At 51.5% G+C, this 26,565-nt stretch overlaps 2 protein-coding genes across 28 annotated transcripts in view; one reads left to right on the top strand and one right to left on the bottom strand.

Annotated features, from left to right (window-relative positions):
• Nucleotides 1–8,150, bottom strand: part of IQCE (IQ motif containing E) — an 84,833-nt gene extending 76,683 nt beyond the window's left edge. For 7 of the 15 annotated variants that reach the window (XM_035283327.3, XM_035283339.3, XM_054249027.2 and 4 more), the window contains exons 1-2: nucleotides 7,915–8,150; nucleotides 1,057–1,104 (exon numbers count right to left, since the gene is read on the bottom strand). In XM_035283327.3, the coding sequence (XP_035139218.3) occupies nucleotides 1,057–1,104; nucleotides 7,915–7,950 (84 nt within the window). In that variant the 5' untranslated portion in view covers nucleotides 7,951–8,150. Of the gene's footprint in view, nucleotides 1–1,056; nucleotides 1,105–4,215; nucleotides 4,340–7,660 lie in introns of all 15 variants that reach the window. The other 8 variants (XM_054249041.2, XM_078358552.1, XM_078358548.1 and 5 more) reach the window with 3 other exon arrangements.
• A 3,317-nt stretch (nucleotides 8,151–11,467) lies between these two features.
• Nucleotides 11,468–24,654, top strand: BRAT1 (BRCA1 associated ATM activator 1). 13 transcript variants are annotated; one of them, XM_078358423.1, is made up of 14 exons: nucleotides 11,468–11,508; nucleotides 12,451–12,593; nucleotides 14,860–15,014; nucleotides 17,009–17,153; nucleotides 18,107–18,450; nucleotides 18,694–18,813; nucleotides 20,116–20,207; nucleotides 20,466–20,584; nucleotides 20,984–21,170; nucleotides 21,411–21,484; nucleotides 22,564–22,666; nucleotides 22,810–22,908; nucleotides 23,149–23,321; nucleotides 23,738–24,654. In XM_078358423.1, the coding sequence occupies exons 5-14, from the start codon at nucleotides 18,173–18,175 to the stop codon at nucleotides 24,425–24,427; spliced, it is 1,935 nt and encodes a 644-aa protein (XP_078214549.1). In that variant the 5' UTR covers nucleotides 11,468–11,508; nucleotides 12,451–12,593; nucleotides 14,860–15,014; nucleotides 17,009–17,153; nucleotides 18,107–18,172; the 3' UTR covers nucleotides 24,428–24,654. The 13 variants fall into 13 exon arrangements, with proteins under 13 accessions (XP_078214549.1, XP_017822539.5, XP_078214537.1 ...); XM_017967050.5 differs by having other exon boundaries at nucleotides 18,078–18,450; XM_078358411.1 differs by having other exon boundaries at nucleotides 17,006–17,153.
• Nucleotides 24,655–26,565: the final 1,911 nt, after the last annotated feature.

The raw sequence follows: 26,565 nt of genomic DNA, 5'->3' as shown, positions 1-26,565 counted from the left end.
CTTCATGAATGTAACAAAGCTTGTGTTAAGTACTTAAGTGTGGAATTTTCCACTTGTGGCCTCATGAGGGTGATCAAAAAGTTTCCATTTTTGGAGCATTCTGGATTTCAGATTAGGGACACTCAGGGTCCTGCCATGGCCTGGGGAAGATGCTGCAACGCTTCCAACTTTAACTTTCTCATTACCCCGCACTAGACCGAGCAGGTAGAGATGTTGCAGCCAGGTCCCCTCACTTCCCCTCTAGCAGAAACAGTGATCCCCAGGTTCTGCATGGGGGAATTTTACCCAGGGGTTTTTGGATCCCTCCTCCTCTGGGGAGCATCCCCTGCCCTCCGTGACATGGAGGGAAAATCCTTAACTTTGCAGACAGAGGTGAGGGAGACAGTGGACCTGTGAGACTCCCGCTTGAGTCCACAGAGCAAACGTGGAACCGAGATCTGCCAGCGCTGGGTTCCTGCTGCCAGCTGCGGTGTGGCTAGATTTGTGCCTGCAGTAAGGAAAGCTGCTTTTGCTCACACACGATAAGAACAATTAGCATGTTTCCTTTTCTACCCAGCACAGCTTGCCAAACAAACCCAAAGCCCAGGGCCAGGGCTACAGTGTGCCACTTGGCCATCGGACAGTGCTCCGGCCCCTCTCCCTTCTGGTCTCGGAGGCTGGGCTGAGGCTCAGCTTGGGATCGCAGCCACCCTGGTCTGCTTTCTCCCATCAGGTCCTTCTGATGGCATCGGCAGGAGATCCCCTCCACCCCTCAAGTGTCAGGATGGGGCTGGGTGGTATTGGGCAAAACCGGCTGCAGGCCAGGGACCAGCAATCAGCCTCACGTGAACTCTGCCCAGGGTTCATTTCTGGATAAAGGTTACAAAGTTACCACCACAGGTATTTAAATCCAACTAAGGGATGGAGACTTTTTAAACACCAAGTATCATTCAGAATTTGCATTCCAGCTCATCACACAGTATTGTGGAGGGCGGCCTATTTTACGCAACCGAGTGATGTCGGCAAGGGCAGCGCAACCAGCCCCGGGAGGCACGGCGGACACCCAGCAGCACTCACCGTCTCCAAGTCAGAGTCAAAGGTGACTGCAGACAGACTGTCATCTCCCTGAAAGAAGAGATGCAAACACTGTAACTCAAAGGTACCTGCTGGGCTTCTAACAGTCACATTTACAAAAGTGAAATGGTCCATCCACAGCTGCTGAAACAGAAATTCCAGAAATCCAGCTCTGAGTTCACACTCAGAACACTTCCAGCTGGGCAGCGGCCAGTTCCTTCCATCTCATCAGAAGGAATGGGTGGGAGGGGGGAACAAAACACAAAACGCCGCCCAGAAGGCATGCAAATGCCTGCGAATCTAGTAACACTATTTCACACAGAATTGTGTCTTGATTAAAAAAAATAATAAGTTATTGATGAAAGCATTTCATTTTCACATTATTTAGATATCCTCATTCTTATTTATCTTTATATCAAAGTACAACAAATCCACGACTGTCTCCTGGTAAGAGCTGGTCAGAGTCATCTTTAAAAAGCATACTCAGCCTGGGCAACATGGCAAGACGCTGTCTCTACAAAAAATTTTTTAACATTTAAAAAATAAGCCAGGCTGTGATTGTACACACCTGTAGTCCAGCTACTTGGGAGGCTGAGGTGGAAGGATTGCTTGAGCCCAGGACGTCGAGGATGCAGTGAGCTACGCTCATACCACTGCACTTCAGTCTGGGCATCAGAGCAAGCAACCAGCTCAAAAAAAAAAAAAAGCAAAAACAAAAAAACCCCAGACCAACAAAAAACAAAACATATGCATAATAATGAGAAGGCACTGGGGCCTATAATGGTTCTTCCCTTCTTATTCCAGTGACTTTGTCCTGGCCCCTGGAATGAAGTAAAACTTGCACTGTCTGATGTCAGCACTGGGAAGGCAAGGAAAAAGCAAAACTTTTTGAAAACAAAATGTTTCTGTATTAACTCACTCTCTCAAATGGAAATCCAAAAAGCATGAAGAGTTTAAGCTCCCTGGGAAGATCGTACGGCTGCTTTCTAACACTGGTACTGGAAGTTAGCACCAAATGCCCCTATAATGAACCAATAGCACTACAGCTCAGGGGTGGAGGTGATGGCATTGCTGCCACCTGTCGCTGGTATACTGAATCCATGTAGTATCATAATGGGATGCTGCTGAATTCTGAAAAGCAAACATATTCTCTACAAGGTTAATAGTACATGAAGCGCCAATTTTGCAGGCAGTGTGAAACTGTATTAGAAATACATGGCTGCATGGTAAGAAGGATAAGGTGCAACTGAAACGATCTGGTGCCCCTGAACACAGAGGGGCCGGGTCACAGGTGCAGTGGGACTGCATTTCCAGAGGCAAAGGGAAGAGGGAGCATTGCAAATAAACGGAATCTTAAAAAAAATCAGCCACTGACCGACATGCTTTATATCATTACGTAGGTGACATTTTAAGGCATAAACAGCATATGACAATTATAGAGAGAAGTTTTGCGGGGGATCAGAAAAGCCAAGTCAGTTTGCCCAGGGCATCACATGGATGTGCCTGTAGAGGACAGATGCGAACCTGTTGAAAACTGTATAGAAAAGCAGCAGCAACTGTCTTTGCAAATATCTGTCATTATTCCTTGCTGTGAATAAAATCTTGAAGACTTTTTGAATGACCTAAAATTCAACAAAGGAATGCAATTTTATGTGTAGTAAACAAAATTCAGTGATCTCATCCACAATGACTTCCCTCTCCCCTCATCACTCCCTTCCAGCTGTGCTGCCGGTCTTGATGCAGGGAAGAGGCAAAACACACAACAGCTCCCGGATCCACACCTCCAGTCAGCAGAATACAACCATACACAGCACACACACGCACGTACACAACGGCCAATTTGTTCCACCTCCTTCAAGCACTATCTGAGGCTGCCACTTATTTCCACACAAGGTTAAGCTCATTCGGCCTGTGTCAGGGTGGCTGTAACAGAGGAAACAGGGTGGCTTCACACTGAAATTAACTGTCTCTGTTCAGGAGGCCGGAAGTCCAGAATCAAGGTGTTGGCAGGGCCAGGCTCCTAACAGACAGAGCAGCTAAGGCAGAAAATCAACAAGGATTTAGAGAGACTTGATCAGCAAGCACTAAAAACCTAAGAGACATTTATAGAACACCCATCCAACAACAACATAATACACATTCTTCTCAAGTGTACATTAACATAAACCAGAAGATAGGCCACAAAAAAGCCTCAATGAATTAAAAGAGAAAAATCATTCAAAGTATATTCTTTGACAACAATAGAAATCAGTCATCAACAAAAGAAATGAATTCACACATGTGCAGATTTTTTTGTTTGTTTTTGAGACAGAATCTCACTCTGTTGCCTCAGCCTCCTAGGTAACTGGGATTACAGGCAGCTGCCACCACGCCCAGCTAATTTTTGTATTTTTAGTAGAAATGAAGTTGCATTCACTATGTTGGCCAGGCTGGTCTCGAACTCCTGACCTCAGGTGATCCGCCCGCCTCAGCATCCCAAAGTGCTAGGACTATAAGTGTGAGCCACTGCGCCTGGCCTGGATAGTAAACAATAAATTCCTAAATAATCAATGGATCTAAGAAGAAATCACAAGGGAAATTTAAAAATAACTTAGATGAGTGAATTTTAAAAATCAAAATTTATGGGATGTACCTAAAATGGGGCTCAAAGGGAAATATACAGCTGTAAATGTCTATATTTTTAAAAGATCACATCAAATCAGTAACCTAATCTTTCACTTTAAAAAACAAAAGCAGGGCCAGGTGTGCTCATGCCTGTAATCCTAGCACTTTGGGACTCCCAGCCCAGGAGTTCAAAACCAGCCAGGGGAACATGGAGAAACCCTGTATACACACACACACACACACACACACACACACACACACACACACACTACAGAAAATTAGCTGAGCATCATGGCACATGTCTGTGGTCCCAACTACACAGGAGGGTGAGGTGGGAGAATCACCTGGGTCTGGGAAGTTGAGGCTACAGTGAACCATGATCATGCCACTGCACTCTAGCCCCAAAGAAACAAAAGCAGGCTGAGCACCGATGGAGGGTGAGGAGGGAGGATTGCTTGAGACTGCTTGAGTCCAGAAGTTTGAGACCAGCCTGGGTGACATAGTGACACCCAGTGTTTACAAAAAATTTAAAAATTCGACGGGCATGGTGGCACACACCTGTAGTCCCAGCTACTTAGGAGGCCAAGACAGGAGGATCTCTCAAGCTCAGGAGTTTGAGGCTGCAGGGAGATGTGAATGTGCCACTGCTCTCCAGCATGGACAACAGAGTGAGGTCCTGTCTCTGAAAAACAAAAGCAATCAGAAACACAAAAGCAGTGTTTAGAGGGCGATTTGTAGCTACAAATGCTTATATTAAAAAAGAAAAGGCCAGGCATGGTCGCTCACGGCTGTAATCCCAGCACTTTGGGAGGCCAAGGCAGGTGAATCACTTCAGGTCAGGAGTTCAAGACCAGCCTGACCATCATGGAGAAACCCCATCTCTATGGAAAATACAAAATTAGCTGGGCATGGTGGTGCATTCCTGTAATCCCAGCTACTCGGGAGGCTGAGGCAGGAGAATTGTCTGAACCCAGGAAGGGGAGGTTGTGGTGAGCCAAGATCACACCATTGCACTCCAGCCTGGGCAACAAGAGAAAAACTCCATATCAAGATAAATAAATAAATAAATAAATGGATAGCTAGATAGATAGATAGATACATACATAGATAAAATAAAAAAGAAGAAAAATCTCAAGTCAATAGATTTTTCCACCTTCAGAACCAGAAAAGAGAAAACTAAACTCAAAGGAAGTAAAAGAAAGGAATAAAAATTAGAGTGAATAAATGAAATAGGGAATAGAAACAACAGAAAATGGAATGAACCCAAAAGTTGGTTCTTTGAAAAGATCAATAAAACTGACAAACCTTTAGCCAAGAAAAAAAGACAAGAAATTACCAAAATAGAGGGAAAAAGAGAGAGAGAGAGAGAGAGAGAGAGAGAGAGAGAGAGAGAGAGAGACCTCATTACAGACCTTATAGAAATAAAGAAAAACCCAGAACCACATGGTCTCACTGGTGAATTCTATCAAACATTTAAAGATAATTAACACCGATCCTTTACAAACTCTTCTAAAAAACAGAAAAGGGAACGTTTTGCAATTCATTCTATGAGACCTACATTACCCTGATACCAAAAGCAGACAAAGAAATATCACAAGAAAAGAACACTACAGACCAACATTCTTTATGAATACAGGTGTAAAAATCCTCAACAATGCTAGTAAGCATAAAAAGAACTGTGTGTGTCTGTGTGTCTGTGTGTGTGTGTGTATCCTAATTGGTCATGGTATATATTTAGGTACACACACACATCCCCCAAGACCAAGAATGAAAGATTGATTTAACATACAAAAATCAGTCAATATAATATACATATTAATAGAATGAAGAACAAGAATCATGATTGTCTCAAAAGATATGGAAGGTACATTTGACAAAACCTAACATTCATGATAAAGATACTCCATAATCTATAAGAGAATTTCCTCAACCTAATAAATGCCATCTACAAAAATCCAGTGCAACACAATATTTAACGGAGGAAGATGGAATGTTTCCCTTCTAATATCAGCAAGAAGACCAGGCTGTCCTTTCTCATCACTTCAATTCAAATGATACCTGAGTCTCTAGCCAGGAATTTAATGCAAGAGAAGTAAATAAAAAGATATTCATATTGAAAAGAAAGAAGTAAAACTATCTCTCTTCACAGACAAGATTTTATACCTAGAAAATCCTAATGAATCTACTAAAAGCTATTAAAAATAATGAGTTCAGTAACTTTGCAAGGTAAGATTCATATAAAAATATTATCATTGTAGAAACGAGCAGTAAATAAGCTGAAAATTAAAATTCAATATACAATAATATCAAAAAGAATACTTAAGAATAAATGTAACAAAAGCATAGGCTTTATACATTGAAAAATATAAACTATTATTGAAAGAAATTAAAGATCTGTGTAGATCTTTAATTTTAGGGGGCTCAGTCCTGTAATCACAGCACTTTGGGAGGCCAAGGCAGGCAGATTACCTGAGGTCAGGAGTTAGAGACCAGCCTGGCCAACATGGTGAAACCCCATCTCTACTAAAAATGCAAAATTAGCTGGGTGTGGCGGCTGGTGCCTGTAGTTCCAGCTATAAGGGAGGCTGAGGCACAAGAATTGCTTGAACACAGGAGGTGGGGGTTGCAGTGATCCGAGATGAACTCCAGCCTGAGTCGACAGAGCGAGACTCCGTCCAAAACATAATAATAATAATAATACATGCAAATTATTTTTATAATCACAATAAGCAGTTATTTTCTTAAAGATGAAGAAGCAGGCAGGCCCTCCAGATGAGACTGGACATGGTGCCTGGGGGGAACAAGTAGGCAACTTCAGCTGCTCCAAATTGGCCAGCAGCACCAAGCCCCCTGATTGGGTGTAGCTGTGCTGAGTCCTGTGGTCTTGTTAGGAGAAGGCAAGGCAAGCACAGTTCCCTCCATGTGAAACCTTCCAAAGGTTTTCTATCTCCAATAAAATCCAAATTCCCTGTGTGGCCAGCAAGGCTCCCTTCCATAATCAAGCCCATGCCCACCTTCCATTCACTCCCCTTGTCCCCGTCCCAAAGCGCTTTCTTTTTTTTGAGATAGTGTCACTCAAGCTGGAGGGTGGTGAGGGCAGTGATATGATCACAGTTCACTGCAACCTTCACCTCCTGGGCTCAAGCGATCCTCCCACCTCAGCCTCCTGAAGGCCTACAAGCAGCCACCACCACATCTAGGTTAATTTTATGGGTTGTTTTTTTTTTTTTTTTGTAGTGATAGGGTCTTGCTATTTTGCCCAGGGTGGTCTGGAACTCTTGGCCTCAAGCGTTCTTCCACCTCGGCTTCCCAAAGTGCAGGGACTACCAGCCTGAGCCACAGTTCCCGGCTACACGAGCCTCTTTCATTTTCTGCACAGCACTTCTCACTTTCTGACACGATCTTTTTTATTTATTATTTTTTTTTTTTTTGAGGCGGAGTTTCTCTCTTGTTACCCAGGCTGGAGTGCAATGGTGCGATCTCGGCTCACGGCAACCTCCGCCTCCTGGGTTCAGGCAATTCTCTTGCCTCAGCCTCCTGAGTAGCTGGGACTACAGGCACGCGCCACCATGCCCAGCTAATTTTTTGTATTTTTAGTAGAGACGGAGTTTCACCATGTTGACCAGGACGGTCTCGATCTCTTGACCTCGTGATCCACCCGCCTCGGCCTCCCAAAGTGCTGGGATTACAGGCTTGAGCCACCGCGCCCGGCCTCTGACGATCTTAATTACCTATTGCCTTGTCCCTCTGCCCCCCATTGGAATGCAGCTTATTACAGTGTCTCTAACACACAGTAGGTATTTACCAGACAAAGGAACGAACCGAGGACTCGTGCACCCTAGCCCTGGGAAGGATATAGGGCACCACCCTCCTCCAGGAAGCCTTCTCTGACCAAACTGGGTTCCCAGACCCTGGGGCTGCCTCCCTCCCACCCCGACGGCCTGGGGCCATGCCGGATCCGTGGATCTGGCCTCGGTTCGGGGATGCTAGGAGGCACTTATACCGTGAGCTCCGATCACCCGCCGGCCGCAGACTCGCAGGGGCCCAGCGGCGAGGGCGCTGAGTCCCGGAGGGCTTCCTGGAAGCGACGACCTCTACGAGGGCGGACGATGCTGCAGGCGGCGCGGGGCCTGCAGCGCACTCTTGTGCGGTAACAATAATGGCAGCTGTCACCTGGCCTTGCGCCTTCTCCTCACGCCCCGGGCCGGCGGGCGGCAGGGACGAACCCAGGCCTCGCGGACGCCCGCCCGTCCTTACCGTCTCCGAGGCTGGCTCCCCAGTGCCCAGGTACATGGTGGCGGCGCTGCCCAGTCGCCCCTCAGCGCTGCGGGCTCGGGCGTCCGGGTCTGGGGCTTCACCGGCATCCCTGGCCGCCAGCAGCCTCGGGGCCTTCCCATGCGCTAGCCCGCGACCCCGCTGCCATGGCAACCCCGCGGGCGACCGCCGGGTTCCGTACTTGACCGGCTTGCCCCGGAGCAACCATGCGCGTGCGCAGATTCCGCGGGCTCCGGCCGGCCCACCAGAAGCGCTCCCTGAGTTCCCGGGGCGGAGCGCAAGGCGGACGGGGGAAAAAAACTGGCTGGGCGCTGTGGCTCACGCTTGCAATCTCCACACTTTGGGAGCCTGAGGCGGGAGATCCATTTGAACCCAGGAGTTTGAGACCAGATTGGGCAATGTAGCGAGACTCCGTCTCTCTAAAAATAAAATAAAATAAAAACGAAAGCCAGGCATGGTGGTGCACGCCTATAGTCCCAGTTCCTCGGGAAGCTGAGGTGGGAGGATCGTTTGAGCCCCGGAGTGCGAGGCTGCAGTAAGCCATGATCGCACCACTGCACTCCAGCCTCGGGAACAAAGCAAGACCCTGTCTCAGTCAAACAAACACACATACAAACTTCCGTTTGCTTTCAGGGTCTCATCTAGGGCGTTTCGCTTTCTCTGCCCCTGTGCATAAGTACATCTTGCCATTCTCCCACCCCTGGGCGTCCCAAACTTCTTGCCCTTCTCTTATTTATAGAGCCATCTACGACCTTTTATCTGTGATTCTGAATTCCACAAACTTTCGAAAGACTTTTATAACTTATTTGAAGGCAAGACCTGTCCTAACCTCAACTCTTCCAGAGGAAAACTCTGAGCTGAGGCTATTTATAATGCTTACTTATCCCACTTGGGGTTTAGATGAGTGAGTTTCACTGAATAACTATTAATACGTTTAATTATGAGGTGCTGCATCACACCCTGCTGGGATGGTAATCTCCTATTCAGTGTACATGTGCCATGTCGCATTTCTAAAATCTGAACAGTTCTGAATTCTGAAAAAACATTTGTCCCCAAAAGTTTGAGATAAGAAATTGTGGGCCGGGCGCGGTGGCTCAAGCCTGTAATCCAAGCACTTTGGGAGGCCGAGGCGGGTGGATCACTAGGTCAAGAGATCGAGACCGTCCTGGTCAATATGGTGAAACCCCGTCTCTACTAAAAATACAAAAAATTAGCTGGGCATGGTGGCGCGTGCCTGTAATCCCAGCCACTCAGGAGGCTGAGGCAGGAGAATTGCCTGAACCCAGGAGGCAGAGGTTGCGTTGAGCTGAGATCAAGCCATTGCATTCCAGCCTGGGTAACAAGAGAGAAACTCCGTCTCAAAAGAAAAGGAAAGAAAGAAAGAAAGAAAAAGAAAGAAAGAAAGAAAGAGAGAGAGAGAGAGAGAGAGAAAGAAAGAAAGAAAGAAAGAAAGAAAGAAAGAAAGAAAGGAGGGAGGGAGGGAGGGAGGGAGGGAGGGAAGGAAGGAAGAAATTGTGGGGGGCGGGGCACGGTGGCTCATGTCTGTAATCCCAGCACTTTGGGAGGCTGAGGCGGGAGGATCACGAGGTCAGGAGTTCAATACCAGCCTGACCAACATGGTGAAACCCCATCTCTACTAAAAATACAAAAATTAGCCAGGGGTGGTGGGTGCCTATAGTCCCAGGCACTCAGGAGGCTGAGACAGGAGAATTGCTTGAACTTGGGAGATGGAGGTTGCAGTGAGCAAAGATCGTACCACTGGACTCCAGCCTGGGCAACAGAGTGAGACTGTGTCTCGAAAACAAACAAACAAAAAAATGTGTATTTGTACAATACAGTATTCAAATCCGGAGCCAGACTGTTTGGATTCAAATCCAAGCTGTGCCAACCCACTAGCTGTAAGACTTTATGAGCTAGCCTCTCTGTGCCTCAGTTTCCTCATCTGATGGGCTGGTGGTACTCTACATGACAGTTGGTATAGAATCATATGAGTTTACAGTAAGTGAATCACTTAGCACAGTGCTATTGTAAGTTTTCTTTTCTCCACAACTACCTAACCAGGTGGATACTAGTATCTCATTTCACAATGAGGAACCAAATTTCAGGGAAGTTAACCGTGCATTTCAAACCTTTTTACCTAGGTAGTTCTAAGGGTGTATGTGTGTATGTGGTGGGGTGGGGCATGCAAGGGTCAGGGAAGTTGCTTGTCCAAGGTTACCTAGCATGGCTGGGCGAGGTGGCTCACGCCTGTAATCCCAGCATTTTGGGAGGCCGAGGTGAGCATGTCAGCTGAGGTCAGGAGTTCAAGACCAGCCTGGCCAACAGGGTGAAACCTCATCTCTACTAAAAATACAAAATTAATTGGGTGTGGTGGTGGGTGCCTGTAATCCCAGCTACTCCGGAGGCTGAGGCAGGAGAATCACTTGAACCCAGAAGGCAGAGTTTGCAGTGACTGGAGATCACGCCATTGCATTCCAGCCAGGGTAAAAAGAGTGAAACTCCGTCTCCATAAATAAATAAAATAAAACAAGGCTACCTGGCAAAAATCAATGTTTCTAAAGTCCCATTTTAATTTTTCAACTTTTTTTTCTTACACATTGCTACAAAGATGTACCCAACCCATGTTAATTTTAATACCCATAGGAATTCTGCTTTGTTTCCTAATATACTTCTGGTGTTTGCCCCCAACATCTTGCTGTAAAACAATGCTTTAGGAACACGAGCCTTGTCTATCCACTGGCTTTGAGACTCTCCAGCACGCAGTTGGTGTTTTGAACCCAATTTTTTGGACCCAGTTTTTCTGCTTGTTTTTTTTTTTTTTTTTTTTTTTTGAGACAGGGTCTCACTATGTTGCCCAGGCAGGAATACCGTGGCAGGATCATGGCTCACTGCAGCCTTCAACTTCTAGGCTCAAGTGATCCTCCTGCCTCAGCCTCCGGAGCAGATGGGACCCGTCCACAGGCATGTGCTACCACGTCTGGCTGATTTTCTTTCTTTCTTTTTTTAATTTTAAGAGATGGGATCTCTCTTTGTTGCCTAGGCTGGTCTCAACTCCTGGCTTCAAGCAATCCTCCCAACTGGGTCTCCTAAAGGGCTGGGATCGCAGGCAGGAGCCACAGCGCTGCCGCCGAGGACCTAGTTTTGGGAACCTGAAGCCAAAGGACCAACAGCTTTGGTGCACGTATCCGGACGCTTCTCAGCGGCACGTGATTTCCTCGCTCCCTGCAGACAAGGCCCAAGCTTTCGGACACAGCCAAGCTCCTTCCTTAAAGATTCCAGTCCCCGGGATGTCCCGCCCACCCACCGGATGCTCGGCATGTACCACCAGGCGCCTGGCGGGGGTGATCGGTCGGAGCGACACGCTTGGTGCCTGCCTGTCCCCAGCCTCTCTCAGTTTGACCTCCTTCCTTCAAGTCTGGCCCTTGAGGCTTCCAAAGCGGCCTCCAGGGGCTCTATCTCAGTTCCCCACGACAGCCATCTCCGTCCTCTGCCTCCTCCAGGCCTGGCAGGTGGCACTGTCCGGGGGCGGAGCCTTGGGCGAAGGGCGGGGTTTGCGGTGGAGGAAGGAACCAAGCGGTGAGGCGCGCGTCGGCTGTGGGGGTCGCGGTCGCTTTGGTGGGGTGTAGGGAGGCCGAGGCTGGGCGGAGGGCGAGGGCGGACAGGTGAACTAAGGAGCCGACCAGCCCGAGGCGTGCGCAACCTGGACTCGCTTCCCAGCCCGACTGAAGCCACCTGGTGTGGCGCCCCTTTCTGGACCCTTGGGCCTGGCGCCCGCGGCCAAAACTGACAACTGTAGAGAGGGTTCCTCTTCCCGGACGCAGACTCCCTGGGCATTGACAGACGATGCCTCGGCCAGACAGAGCCCTTGACCACCCCACTCACCCTCCAGGCCTGACGCACCGAAGTGCACCCCAGTCCTGGGAGGGACAAGCGCCCCTTCCCTTCCGCAACCCCCGCTGGCTGCAGAACGCCAAATGCAGCCGCCACTGACCCTGTGAGGGACAGACACATGGACAGGCGCCCCTTCCCTTCCGCACCCCCTTGCTGGCTTCAGGACGTCAAATGCAGCCACCACTGACGCTGGGAGGGACGGACACTTTCCAGCCCAGACTAGCCCTGGGGCATGGATAGACTCCCCCTGCACACATGGGTGATCCCGGAATTCAAAGATGCCCCTGACTCTGTCCCACCTGCAGCCTGGGCCAGCACCACGCCGTTGCTCCGACAGCAGCAAAGCCCAAGGGTGACAGACTGAGCTCCAAAGGCCTTATGGTTTCAGCCTGACTCTTAGCTGCCCCTTCCAGCCCTGCCACTAATGCTCAGGGCCCCACCCAGACCAAATCTTTGCATCTATCCCTGCAGTACAGACCTCTGGTGTGAGGATCATAGTTCTCCCGGCCTGAGAGGAAAACTCTGGGGTCTCTTCCCAGGCCTGAGCAGGCATGGTGGGCTGCTGTGACTAGGGCGAGCAGGGTCTGGAGTGGGCATTGAGCTTTGGCTCTTACATTGCCTTTGCAGGGACCCCACCCTCACCATGGACCTGGAATGCTCCCGGCTGCTCCCGGCTCTCTGTGCTGTTCTGGTAGACCCCAGGCAGCCGGTGGCAGATGACACCTGTTTAGAGAAGCTGCTGGACTGGTTTAAAACGGTCACTGAGGGAGGTGAGGAGGTGGTGCTGCTGTTTACTGTCCATCTAGAGACCAGAGGATGCACGCAGATCCTGAGACAGGGGGCAGGGGCAGGGGCAGGGTGGGGGCTCCTCTGTCGCGGAGGAATGGCAGGAGTTGCCCTTCCAATGTCTTTCCTTCACTTCCAAAAGATTATCTGTGGCAGACTGGGGACAAGTCAAGATGAAGCCTGAGAGAATGAGCTGGAGAGTTAGAACTTGAAATTCTAAGCCAGTTTAGCCATGATTGGGGCATCCCAAGGTTCAGTTCTGCAGAACGTGTGAACAGACTTATTTTGTTGTTGTTCTCTTTGTATTTAGTGTGTTTATTCTAAGACATCAGGTTTGTTTTCCTTCTGATTATGAAAGTAGGGGTTGGGTGCAGTGGCTCACACCTGTAACCCCAGCACTTTGGGAGGCCGAGGTAGATGGATTGCTTAAGTCCAGGAGTTCGAGACTAGCCTGGGCAACATAGCGAGATTCCATCTCTACAAAAAAAATACAAAAATTAGCTGGGCATGGTAGCACGACTGTAGTCCCAGCTACTTTGGAGGCTGAGGTGGGAGGATCCCTTGATCCCAGGAGGTAGAGGTTGCAGTAACCTATGATTGTGCCACTGCACTCTGACCTGGGCGATAGAGTGAGATCCTGTCTTAAAAAAAAAAAAAGATAATACATGTTCTTTAAAACATGAAAAAAAGAGTAAAGAGAAAAATTAAACCATCAACCTTTTAATTTTCTCCCAGCCTTTTTTCTAACACATCATAAAGCTGTATATTTCTGGGGGGGAAAAAAAAAGAGGTCGGCCATGCGCAGTGGCTCACACCTGTAATCCTAGCACTTTGGGAGGCCAAGGCAGGCAGATCACGAGGTCAGGAGTTCAAGACCAGCCTGACCAAATGGTGAAACCCCGTCTCTACTAAAAGTGGAGAAAGTAGCCAGGCGTGGTAGTGTGCAACTGTAATCCCAGCTACTCGGGAGGCTGAGGCAGGAGAATTTCTTGAACCTGGAAGGCAGAGGTTGTAGTGAGTTTAGATCTTACCACTGTACTCCAGCCTGGGGGATAGAGACTTGTCTCCAAAAAAGGAGTGGGGGACAGGTACAGTGACTATGCCTGTAATCCCAGCACTTTGGGATGCCGAGACGGGTGGATAATGAGGTCATGAGTTCGAGACCAGTCTGACCAACATGGTGAAACCCCATCTCTACTAAAAATATAAAAATTAGCCAGACTTGGTGGCACATGCCTGTAATCCCAGCTACTCAAGAGGCTGAGGCCGGAGAATTGCTTGAACCCTGGAGGTGGAGGTTGCAGTAAGCTGAGATAGTGACACTGCACTCCAGCCTTAGTGACAGAACGAGACTTTGTCTCCAAAAAAAAAAAAAGTCATGCCATAGTTTTGATGTCTTGCTTTCTCTCTTGCCATTATAATCCATAATTCATTTAATCACTCCACTCTTACTATTATTAGATGCTTATGTTTCTCTTTTTTTTTTTTTTTTTTTTTTGAGACAGAGTCTTGCTCTGTCTCCCAGGCTGGAGTACAGTGGCATGATTTCGGCTCACTGCAACCTCTGCCTCCCAGGTTCAAGCGATTCTCCTGCCTCAGCCTCCCAATTAGCTGGGACTATTGGCATGAGCCACCACACCTGGCTAATATTTTGTATTTTAAGTAGAGACAGGACTTCTGTCTCTACTTATCTCTACTCTGTTGGCCAGGCTGATCTCAAACTCCTGAGCTCAAGTGATCCTCCCACCTTGGCCTCCTAAAGTGTTGGGATTACAGATGTAAGCCACCATGCTCAGCTAATGTTTTGTATTTTTAGTAGAGATGGGGTTTCACCATGTTGGCCAGGCTGGTCTTGAACTCCTGAGCTCACGTGACCACTCACCTCAGCCTTGTAAAGAGCTGGGATTACAGGCATGAGCCACCACACTTGGCTTGGTCTTTCACTGTAATTTGCATTTACTTCTCATGATCAGTGAGACAGAACATTTTTTAACATCTTTGGCCATTTGTGTTTCTAGTTCTGCCTTTCACCTGTTGGTAAGGTGTCAGCTTTCTAGTTTTCCTACCCTTATTGAATTAAAATTATGAGTTATTTGCCATATTTGTTGCAAACACTTCTTCCCAGTTGGATCCCTAAATCTAACACCCTGCAAGAAAGGGGTCTGGGAATTCCTAGGAGAAGAGAGGTCGCCCAGGGGCATGTGTGGTGCTGTGCCCCTGGTGACCCCTGGGCTGGGCCCATTCCCACAGAGTCCAGTCTCCTGCTGCTGCAGGAGCACCCCTGCCTGGTGGATCTCCTGTCCCAGGTGCTGAAACTCCAGGACCTGAGTCCCGGGGTCCTCTCCTTCTCACTCCGCCTGACAGGAATCTTTGCAGCCCAGGAAAACTGCTTCCAGTATCTTCAGGTGAGCCTGGGGGCCTCCCACCTGAGTGTCCCATGGAGAGGTGGGCAGACTTCTCCTCTCACAGCCAGGTGGGACATTTGTAGTCATCACCATCCCAAGTCCCAGCAGCCTGCCCTGACCCTGTGTCCTCACTAGAACTGCACATTTTTTATTCCCTGACTGTAGCCCCCTTTGAAAAATTCAACCGGAATGATGTTGGGGCTAAGGATTTGAAGTTTTCTGGAATAAGATGATTGGGATTGGCTCCTGGCTCTGACCTGCTAGCTGACCCTCCCTACAGTTTCTTCCTAGGACGGAGACAGGAGTCATAACTGTCCCATGGGGTTGGGAGGACCAAACAAGACTGCACATTCTGCACCTCCAGCTACCCAGCCTGCAACTGAATGAATTACTAATGAGAATGTCTTTTTTTTTTCTTTTGGTGGGGATTCTCACCACTATACTAATGAGGAGACAAAGTCTTTTTTAAAAAAAATTAACTAATTTTATATACTTTTATTTTATCGGTATTATTATTTTGACATGGAGTCTCGCTCTGTCACCTAGGCTGGAGTGCAGTGGTATGATCTTGGCTCACTGCAACCTCTGCCTCCCAGGTTCAAACAGTTCTCCTGCCTCAGCCTCCTGAGTATCTGGGATTACAGGCATGGGCCACCACACCCAGCTAATTTTTGTATTTTTAGTAGAGACGGGGTTTCACCATATTGGCCAGGCTGGTCATGAACTTCTGACCTTAAGTGATCCATCCATCTCGATCTTCCAAAGTGTTGGGATTACAGGCATCAGCTACCATGTGCAGTGTTTTTTTGTTTTTTAAGAGAGAGAGTCCTGCTCTGTCATCCAGGCTGGAGTGCAGTGATGTGATCATAGCTCACTGCAACCTTGACCTCCTGGGCTCAAGCGATTCTCCCGCCTCAGGCTCCCAAGTAGGTGGGTCACCGGTGCATGCACCATACCTGGCTACATTTTTTATCTTTGGTAGAGATGGGTCTCACTTTGTTGCCCAGGCTGGTCTCAAACAATTCTGCCTCAGCCTCCTGAGTATCTGGGATTACAGGCATGTGCTACCACGCCCAGCTAATTTTTGTATTTTTAGTAGAGACAGGGTTTCAGCATGTTGGCCGGGCTGGTCATGAACTCCTGGCCTCAAGTGATCCTCCTACCTCGGCCTCCCAAAGCGCTGGGATACAGGCATGAGCCACTGCACTCAGCCAAGAATCTCTGCACAGCAACAAGGCATGGGAGCTCGGACAGCCCTCCAGAGTTGTGTCTTCCAGCTTCAAGAGCCCCAGACAGGCACCTCTGAGTCTGTCAGGTGATGCCTGGTGTGAGCTTCAGGGCCCTTGCCCATCTAGCATGATAGCTTTTCTTGGTGCCACAGGCCCTTGCCAGGTTGCCCAAAGGCACATCCAGTACCATTAGGTTGCCATTCATGGTGCCTTCCAATTTAGCACCTACTAAATTGGAGGCTCCCTAGCTGCCCAGCCAGGCACCATCTTGCTGCAGGACAGACTTTCCAAGACACGCTAGGCCACTGCTGTCCAGTAAATCCGAGGGCCCTTGTCTATCAGCAGCTGGTATGAAAGTATCCTCCAGGCAGGTGCAATAGCTCATGCCTGTAATCCCAGCACTTTGGGAGGCCAAGGTGGGCAGATCACCTGAGGTCAAGAGTTTGAGACCAGCCTGGCTAATGTGGTGAAACTCCGTCTCTACCAAAAATGTAAAAATTAGCTGAGCATGGTGGGCGCCTGTAATCCCAGCTACTCAGGAGGCTGAGACAGGAGAATTGCTTGAACTCAGGAGGCGGAGGTTGCAGTGAGCAGAGATCATGTCATTGCACTCCAGCCTGAGAAAAAGAGTGAGACTGTGTCTCAAAAAAGTGTCCTCCAAAAGTGCCTCCACCAGCCCTGGAAAACTGAAAACCCATCTCTGCTCTACTCCACATCCCTGGAAACCTGCCAGGTCTTCCCACCTCTTTTTTTGCTTCCCAGCAGGGGGAGCTGCTACCAGAGCTCTTTGGGGAGACAGGACCTCTTGGCCAAGCAGCTTGGGCCGTGCCCACTGTGCGCAGCGGCTGGATCCAGGGCCTGCGCTCCCTGGCACAGCACCCTAGCGCTCTGCACTTTCTGGCTGACCACGGTAAGTATGCTCACACCCTGCCCCATCTCTTGTCCTGCCTGATGCTATGTGGCCCCAGGGGAGTCACTGCACCTTGCTGAACCTGGGCATCTTATCTGTGTGATGACACAGGATTGTTGCGATGTATGCAAGTAACAGGGGTGTCAGTGTCCTGTGGTTTGTAGGTCAGGCCCTAGGAGCCAGGGTGGCTTTCTCAGCCACTTACAGATCAGTTGTGAGGACTCAATCTTTGAAACTATTTGGGAGCCAGGCGTGGTGGTGCACGCCTGTAGCTCCAGATACTTGAGAGGCTGAAGCAGGAGGATCTCTTGAGCCCAGTGGGTCGAAGCTGCAGTGAGCAGTGATTGAGCTACTGCACTTCAGCCTAGGCAACAGAGAAAGACCGTGTCTCAAAAAACATGAAACAAAGCTGGGTGGGTGGCTCATGCCTGTAATCCCAGCACTTCGGGACGCTAAGGTAGATGGATCACCTGAGGTCAGGAGTTCAAGACCAGCCTGGCCAATATGGTGAAACCCTTTTGCATCAAAATTTAGCCAGGAGTAATGCCAGGTGCCTATAGTCCCAGCTACTTGGGAGGCTGAGGTAGAGTGGGAGATGGGGTGGGAGAATCGCTTGAACCTGGGAGGCAGAAATTGCAGTGAGCCAAGATTGCCCCATTGCAGTCCTGCGTGGGTGATCTGTCTCAAAAAAAATAAACAAATTGGGAAGCATCACAAGCTGTGTGTGTTTAACGCTTGGGGGGAGGAGGTGCTTGTCTCCAGGGAGCTTTAGTTCCTGTTCTCTTTTGCTTTTGGGTTCAGGGGTGTTTGGGGGCATCTTGGGGTACCCTCTGCTGTTTGCATCTTCCCCGAGGCTCTGGAGCCCTGGATTAAGGTTGCTGTCTATCTCCCCCTTTTTCTTCTCTTCCCCTGCCCCCTGCCCAGGTGTGGTTGACACCGTCTTCTCCCTGCAGGGAGACTCCAGCCTGTTTGTGGCCTCGGCGGCCAGTCAGCTCCTGGTACACGTCCTGGCTTTGTCCATGCAAGGTGGAGCCGAGGAGCAGCCCTGCCTGCAGGGGGATGACTGGCCCACGTGTGCCCAGAAGATCATGGGTCACATTGAAGAGTCCTTGTGCTCCACAGCCACCCCCAAGGTCACTCAGGCCCTGAACGTCCTGACCACAACCTTTGGGCGCTGCCAGAGCCCCTGGACGGAAGCCCTCTGGGTGCGGCTGAGTGCCCACGTGGCCTGTCTGCTCGAGAGAGACCCCGTCCCTGCCGCACACTCGCTCGTGGACCTGCTTCTCTGTGTGGCTCGGTCAGGCTCCCAGGATGCAGCTGGGGGGCCTGGGTGGGCAATTGTTTTCCTCGGATGATGCCCAGGCATGTCTCATTGGCAGGCAGAGACTCCCAGAGGATGTGGTCTTCAGTGAAGAGACACCCTGGTGACCCTGAAACCCTCATGGGGAAAGGCCTGTGTTGGGCTGATAGTCTCAGCCAGGCCTCTAATGGGGTTTTGGGGGCTGGGGGAATAATTTCTCTCTCTCGGGTCTCCCTGCAGTTCTCCTGTGTTCGATTCTTCCAACGGCAGCCTGTGGGAGATGGTGGCGCAGGCTCTGAGCTGCCTGGGCCCCACCCATGTGGGACCCCTGGCTCTGGGCATCCTGAAGCTCGAGCACTGGTATGGGCTGGGGTGCATTTCATGCCGAGGCGGGTGCTGGGAGCCGGGGTAGGCAGGGAGGTTGAGAGTGTGGCCCTTGTGCAGGGGAATTCCAGATACCAGGGACAGTCAGGCGGCCATGTGGGATGTCACTGGGCTGTGCGTAGGTTATGTGTGGCAGCTGTGCAAGGCATCACTGAGCTGTGTGTGGGTAACTTGTGGTGGCTGTGCGGGATGTGACTGGGCCATGCATGAGTTATGCATGGAGGCCGTGTAGGGTGTGACTGGGCTGTGTTTGGGTTGCGTGTAGCAGCAGCCTTGCGGGGTTTGACTGGGCCATGCATGAGTTATTCGTGGCAGCTGTGCAGGCAGGTGGCTTCTGCAGGATCTTTAGTGACAGAATAATTGTTTCAGACTAAAGCTTTGTGAGATCCCTAGAGGTGAGAAGGATGGCGGAGCTGCTCTGCTCAGAGCAGGATGGTCCTGCCCCACTTCCTGCGCTCTGCTGCCCTCCCACCTACCCCCACCACGGCCTTGGTTGGGGGTGCTGAAGCTCCCCAGCATGCACACCATTCGGGTGGGCCTGGGGGCACTGGAACAGCAGAGCCTGGGGTCAGGACAGGTGGGAAGACTCTGGATGGCCTGCAAGGCTTCTAGGTGGGCTCACATTAGGGGTGGAGGTGACCTCAGGACCCGCTGTCCAAGGGCTCAGGGGTACAGTGAGAGCCTGGCTCTGCACTCCGGGGTCTCCAAATGCTTAGGAAAGAGTGGACTGGGGGAGGATGGAGCAGCAGGCCTGGCCCTGGAAGAATGCACTGTGTGGGCACTGCCCCCACCGGGCCCAGACTCGAGGGCAGGTCCTTCCCACAGAGTGGACGCTGTACACACCTGGGAACGCCAGGGGGTGCCCGTCCTTGACCCCCTGAGTGGGCACTGCCCCCGCCTGGGCCCAGACCTGAGGGCAGGTTCCTCCCACAGAGTGGATGCTGTGCGTATCTGGTGACTCGCAGGAAGCTGGGGGTGCCCCATCTCTGTCCCCCTGAGCAGGCGCTGCCCCTCTGGGCACATGGCCAGGCCTTCCTGTTGGCCCCTTATTGTCTCCTCCTAAGGACAACAGCAGTGTCAGACCCATCTCTTTTGTCAGGCCTGTCCCCCCCTCCACCCTCTGTCCCATGGCATCCCCTGGCCAGTGGCTTGCCTAGAAACTTTCTCTGGGGTGTCCCGACCCCCTGGCTGATTTGCCCCAGGCTTGTTGGGGACATTAGGAGCACAGCCAGCTTGCCTTGTGGCCAAAGAAACAGCACTTGCCGTGTTTGTCTCCAGTCCACAGGCATTGAGAACCCAAGCCTTCCAGGTCCTTCTCCAGCCCCTGGCCTGTGTGCTGAAGGCCACAGTTCAGGCCCCTGGACCCCCAGGTACACTGCTCAAAAAGGGCTGGGAAGGCGGAATCTGGGTCCCTGTGGTTGGGGGAAGGGAGATGGAGGTGGGTACCAGGCTCACCACCCCACTTTAATCACACCCAGGTCTCCTACTAAGAGGTGGCCATCAGCCCTGGTGAGCTGCTGCTCTGCACCCAGATTCTAGCCTCTGACATGGGTGGTGACCATGGGGTGGTTGGTGATCATGGGGTGGCTGAAGTGCCCTCTCAGAGCTCTTCCCGGCTTGGCCCCCAGGCTTGCTGGACGGGATGGAAGATGACGCCATGACGGTGGATGCTCTCCTGGCCTCCAAATCCTCCTGCGCAGGCCTCCTGTGCCGCACCCTGGTTCACCTGGAGGAGCTGCAGCCGCTGGTAGGTGTGGCCTGGCTCTCATGCAGCCCGGCAGCATCCAAACCAGCAGTGGGACCGCAGGCTTGGCTGATGCCTCCCACCCTCGAAGCCCAGCACCCCTGTGTCCATGCTGGCAGTGGGATCACAGCCTTGGCTGATGCCCCCATCCCTCGTAGCCCCAGTGCCCCTGTGTCCATGCCAGTGATGGGACCACAACCTTGGCTGATGCCCCCCACCCCTGTCACAGCCCCAGCTGATGCCCCCTGCCCCTCACAGCCCCAGCATCCCTGCACCCATGCCAGCACTGGGACTGCAACCATGGCTGATGCCCCCCACCCCATGTGCCTTGAAGCCCCAACACCCCTGCATCCACACTGGCAGTGGGACCGCAACCTTGGCTGATGCCTTCCTCACTTACAGCCCCAGCGTCCCTCACCGTGGCCCCAGGCGTCCCTGCTTGGGGCTGCAGTGACTGTCCTGCGGCTCTGCGATGGCTCAGCTACTCCTGTCTCCAGTGTGGGGGGCCACCTCTGTGGGACGCTGGCGGGCTGCGTCCGGGTCCAACGAGCAGCTCTTGACTTCCTGGGGATGCTGTCACAGGGGACAAGTGAGTGTATCCTGCACAGCTATGGCGCTGGGTGAGCCCCGAGCCCCCAACTCTTTCTTTCTGCTTGGAGGCAACTGGGAACTGCCGTCTCCCTGTGTTTCTTCTCTGAGGTGGGGGCTGGGGTGTAGGGGCTGTGCAGGAGGTTTCAGCTGGCGGCTGAGGCCTTGTCCTGCTTCCCTGAGTTGACGGGAAGGGTCCTGGGATGGGGATGGGTGGTTTATCCGCTCACCTCTGTCTCAGGCCCCCAGGAGCTGGTGACGCAGGCGCTTGCTGTCCTCCTGGAGTGCCTCGAGAGCCCTGGCTCCAGCCCCACGGTACAGTGGTGGGGATAGGGAGTGAGGAGAGGGAGGCAGAGGCAGTGGGATCCACCTCCAACTCCGCCCCGGCCCCATGGAGGCCTCTGGGGACAGGGCCCTCGCACAGGGCCATGGAGTCGCTGCTCAAAGAGCTTCAGGACACAGGTGGCTGCATGGGTTGGGCCCAGGGCCTTTTGTTGGTGAAGATTCATTAGTGCACAGGGGTGTGTGGGGCTGTGGGGAGAAGGGGTGCTGGCCGGTGGCCTACAGGGAATTCTGGACAAGGGAAATGAAGTGGCACCAGGACGGCCCTGGGCGTGGGCTCCAGGCCATCCTAAGCGCCGCTTTTGAACATGCCCACTGCATAGCCCCTTGAGGAGCCAGGCCCTGGCGGGCACAGACCTTATACCACCTGCCACTGAGTAGACAGTGGGCAACTTTGGAGGAAGGGCCTGGGGTTTCTTGAGATCTTAAGGAAAAGTGCCCTGGATAATTGGTCATGTTTTAATGCAGAAATCCCACTGCCTGGGTAGTAGGTCTCCTGGCGAGGGCTGCCGCCTCCTCCTGCTCATAGTCTGGGAAGCCAGTTCTGCAGTGGATTCTGCCTTATTAAAATCAGCCCAGGAGGGGCTCAGGACTCACAGCTGTGATTACAGGCTTTTGGGAGGCCGAGGTGGAAGGATCAATGGAGCCCAGGAATTTGAGGCCAGCCTGGGCAACACAGCAAGATCCCATCCCTACAAAAAAATACAAAAATTAGCCCCAGGGGCATAATTCACGGGTAGAGCATTTGATTGCAAAAATTAGCCAGGTGTGGTGATGTGTGCCTCAAGCCCCAGCTACTCATGAGACTGAGGCAAGAGGACTGTTTGAGCCCAGGAGGTGAGGCCTTCAGTGAGCTGTGATTGCCACACTGTAGTTCAGCCTGGGTAACACAGTGAGACCCTGTCTCTAAGGGAAAGAAAGGAAAACCAGTGTTCCCCTTCTTTCTCCACCTCCTGTCCCCATCTCTCCCTGGAGCTGGGGTGGCACAGGCAAGGGGGACAAGCAGACAGCTTGTCCCTCCGCCTCTTGTGGCTCTACCCTGTCTGCTCCAGGTTCTGAAGAAGGCCTTCCAGGCCACACTCAGGTGGCTCCTGAGCTCACCCAAGACCCCCAGCTGCTCTGATCTTGGACCCCACATCCCGCAGTTCCTCAGAGGTAACCCACCCCTTGCAGGGGTGAATAGAGTTGGAATAACAGGGATGGGAGGCAGCAGGGGCTAGATGGGAAGGCTTGGCTGGCCCCGAGGGCAGAGTGAGCCTGGCCCTAAGGTTACCCTGACCTGCCCCTTCCCGCTTCAGAGCTGTTCCTTGTGCTGCAGAAACGCCTGTGTAGCCCCTGCTGGGAGGTGAGGGACTCTGCCCTGGAGTTCCTGACCCAGCTGAGCAGGCACTGGGGAGGTGAGTGCTGGCAGGTGGAAGGGCCTCCTTCCCCGCCTGTTCGGGGTTCACCAGCCAGTTACACCAGCAGCCTCTTGCTGGCTCTAGAAACCTGGGCCACATGGGCTACCCACAGTGGGGCAGAGGCTGAGGCCTCAAGGCTGGGCCCTTGGTCACAGCTGCATGGGGGGTGGAGGCCAAGGCTGAGGCCATGAGGCTGGATCCTTGGTCACAGCCTCATGTGGCCACTTCGACCCCCAGGAGAGGCCGACTTCAGATGCGCTCTCCTGGCTTCAGAAGTACCTGAGCTGGCCTGGCAGCTCCTCCAGGACCCTGAGAGTTACGTCCGAGCGAGCGCAGTGACCGCCACAGGGCAGCTTTCTAGCCGGGGCCTGCACACCCCTACCAGCCCCCAGCACACAGTGGCCCGGCAGGTAGGAGGCAGTGGGTTCCTTGGCCAGCAGCCCCAGCCTGGCCATCATGTGTGCTTGTCTGCTTGAGGGTGGGCGAGCAGCCAGCATCCAGTGTGGGAGCAGCTGCTGCTGTGGCCAGCACCTGTGGGAGCTACTGCTGAGGCCCCGGGGCTCTGCTGGACATGGGGCCCTGTGTTCTTTGCCTTCTGTCTCCCCTGCACCCCTCCACTTAGACATGGTTATCTCCATTTGGCAGACGGATAAACTGAGGATTGGAGGGCATTATGCTTACAGCTTAGCACAGGAAGGTGCCAGGGTGGGGTGTGGCCCTAGGCTGCATGGCTGGGGCCTGCTGCCCTAATGCACCCAGGGTCCTATTGTGGAATCCCCGCTCCTGCCACCCCACTGACCATCGCCACCCACCCTCTGTCCCCCAGAGCCTGCTCCGGGAGCTCCTGCACATCCTCTCCGCAGACTCAGAGGGCTTCCCACGGAGGGCGGTTATGCAGGTCTTCACTGAGTGGCTACGGGACAGCCATGCTGATGTGGCCCAGGACACAGAGCAGTTTGTGGCCACTGTGCTGCAGGTGGCGAGCCGGGACCTGGACTGGGAGGTCCGCGCCCAGGGCCTGGAGCTGGCTCTGGTGTTCCTGGGCCAGACATTGGGGCCACCACACACCCACTGCCCCTACACCGTGGCCCTACCCGAGGCGGCCCCAGCCCGGCCATTTGCCGAGGCGTTGAGGGCTCTTTGCCATGTGGGGCTCTTTGACTTTGCCTTTCGTGCCTTGTTTGACTGCGATCGCCCTGTGGCCCAGAAGTCCTGTGACCTCCTCCTCTTCCTGAGGGACAAGATTGCTTCATACAACATCTTGCGGGAGGCCAGCCCCAACACCAACTCCATGGAGGTTGCCCTGTGGAGGTGGCGGGCAGGTGAGCAGACCCAGCCCCAAGAGGACCAGGAGCCTGAGGCTCTGCTGGCCATGCTGAGATCCCTAGACCTGGAGGGCCTGCGGAGCACACTGGCCGAGAGCAGTGACCATGTGGAGAAGAGCCCCCACTCCCTCCTTCAGGACATGCTGGCCACCGGGGGCTTCCTGCAGGGGGATGGGGCTGACTGCTACTGAGCATAGCTGGAGTCTGCCACTGGGGCCTAGGACTGAGGGAGGCAGCGCCTCATCCTTCTGTGGGACGCTGCTATCTCCAGGGCTCCAGCCCAGCCCAGCTGGCTGAGGGATCCTCGGGGGAAGCCAGGACCAGGAGAAAAGCAAAGTCAAGAAATCCTACATTTTGATGTATTAAAGAAATGACTCATTTCCTACTCAGAATAAATGGCATTGAAGTCTTTAGTCTATTTTGAGCTAATTTAATAATAATAGTCTGAGACAAGGGTCTAGTTTCATTCATTCATATGTGGATATCCAGTTTTCCCAGCACTATTGATTTTATTTTTATTTTTGCTTACTTATTTATTAGATAGAGTCTTGCTCTGTCACCCAGGCTGAAGTGCAGTGATGCAGTCTCAGCTCACTGTAGCCTCTGCATCCCAGGCTCAAGTGATCCTCCCACCTCAGTCTCCCAAGTAGCTAGGACTACAGGCACATACCACTGTGCCTGGCTACTTTTTCAGGGGTATTTTTTGTACAGATAAAGTTTTGCCACATTGCCCAGGCTGGTCTCAAACTCCTGAGCTCAAGTAATTTGCCTGCCTTAGCCTCCCACAGTGCTGAGATGATAGGCATGAGCCACCTCGCCCAGCGATGTTTTAGTGTTTTGGAGATGTAGCCTTGCTCTGTGGCCCAGGCTAGAGTATAGTAGCATGATCACAGCTCACTGCAGCTTCAAATTCCTGGGCTCAAGCCATCTACCTGCTTCATCCTCCCAAGTAGCTGGGACTACAGGCGCTCAACACTACACTCAACAAATTTTTTAATTTTTTGTAGAGATAGTCTTCCTGTATTGTCCAGGATGGCCTCTTTTATTTATTTATTTGTTTGTTGTCCAGGCTGTAGTGCAGTGGCTCAATCTCAGTTCATTGCAATCTCGGCCAGTTCTCCTGCCTCAGCCTCCTGAGTAGTCTGGTCCTCTTTTATTAAAGGGACTGCCCTTTCTCCACTGTGTATTCTTGGTGCCCTTGTCAAAGACTAACTGATCATATATGTAAGGGTTTATTTCTGTACTGTTTTCTGTTCCACAGGCCTGTGTGTTTGTTTTTATGCCAGTACCATACTGTTTTGCTTACTATAACTTTGTAATATGCTTTGAAGTCAGATAATGTGATGCCACCAGCTTTGTTCATTTTCAAAATTGCTTTGGCTCCTAGGGGTTTTTTGTGGTTCCATATGAATTTTGGTTTGTTTTTTCAACTTCTGTGGAAAATGCCATTGGAATTTTGATGGAAATTGCCTGAGGTTATAGAGCACTTTGGGTAGTATGGACGTTTTAAAAAGATTAGTTATTGTCATTCATGAACATGGGATGTCCTTCCATTCATTCGTGTCCTCTTCAGTTTATTTCATCAGTGCCTTACAGTTTCAGTGTACACCTCTTTGGTTAAAGTTATTCCTGGGGGCCAGCCGCAGTGGCTCATCCCAGCACTTTGGGAGGCCGAGGCATGTGGATCACATAAGATCAGGAGTTCAATACCAGCCTGGCCTCAAGTGATATGCCCACCTCAGCCTCCCAAAGTGCTGGGATTACAGGCATGAGCCGCCACACCACATCCAGCCAAGCAGTTATTATCTTGTAGTGCATTGAAGTTTTTCAGCACATCCCAGCATCCCCTGACTTCGGTTGCTGTGTTCGGGAGTTTGGCTGTCAGTCTAGCATCTGGTCTTTGAGAGTAACCTCTTTTTCCTCTGCCTGCTTTTAAGATATTTTTTTGAATTGTTCTTGGTTTTCTGCAATTTTACTATTATGTTTAGGTAAGAGTTTCTTTTTATTTATTCTGCTTGGAATTCACTGGGATTCTTGAATGTGGATCAGTGGTTTTCAGTTCTGGGAAATTCTTAGCCAGTATCCTTTCAGATATTCTATCCTTTCTCCTCTCATCTTCTCTTCTCCCTTTCCTTTTTTTTTTTTTTTTGAGACAGTCTCACTTATCACCCAGGTTGGCGTGCAGTGGTGCAATCTCAGCATCTCAGCTCACTGCAACGTCTGCCTCCCAGGTTCAAGTGATTCTCCTGCCTCAGTCTGCCAAGTAGCTGGGTTTACAAGTGCGTACCACCATGCCAGGCTAATTTTTGTATTTTTTAGTAGAGATGGA

This window comes from Callithrix jacchus, chromosome 2, assembly GCF_049354715.1.
Source record: "Callithrix jacchus isolate 240 chromosome 2, calJac240_pri, whole genome shotgun sequence".
Lineage (NCBI taxonomy): Eukaryota > Metazoa > Chordata > Mammalia > Primates > Cebidae > Callithrix > Callithrix jacchus.
This window is presented reverse-complemented; position numbering and strand designations above follow the sequence as displayed.

Coding starts and splice junctions, on each gene's coding strand:
- BRAT1 (XM_002744119.6), top strand. CDS start 12,467: ATGGACCTGGAATGCTCCCGGCTGCTCCCGGCTCTCTGTGCTGTTCTG. Junction 17,154..18,077: donor GCACTTTCTGGCTGACCACG/GTAAGTATGCTC, acceptor CCCCCTGCCCAG/GTGTGGTTGACACCGTCTTC. Junction 21,485..22,563: donor GCCCTGGCTCCAGCCCCACG/GTACAGTGGTGG, acceptor TGTCTGCTCCAG/GTTCTGAAGAAGGCCTTCCA.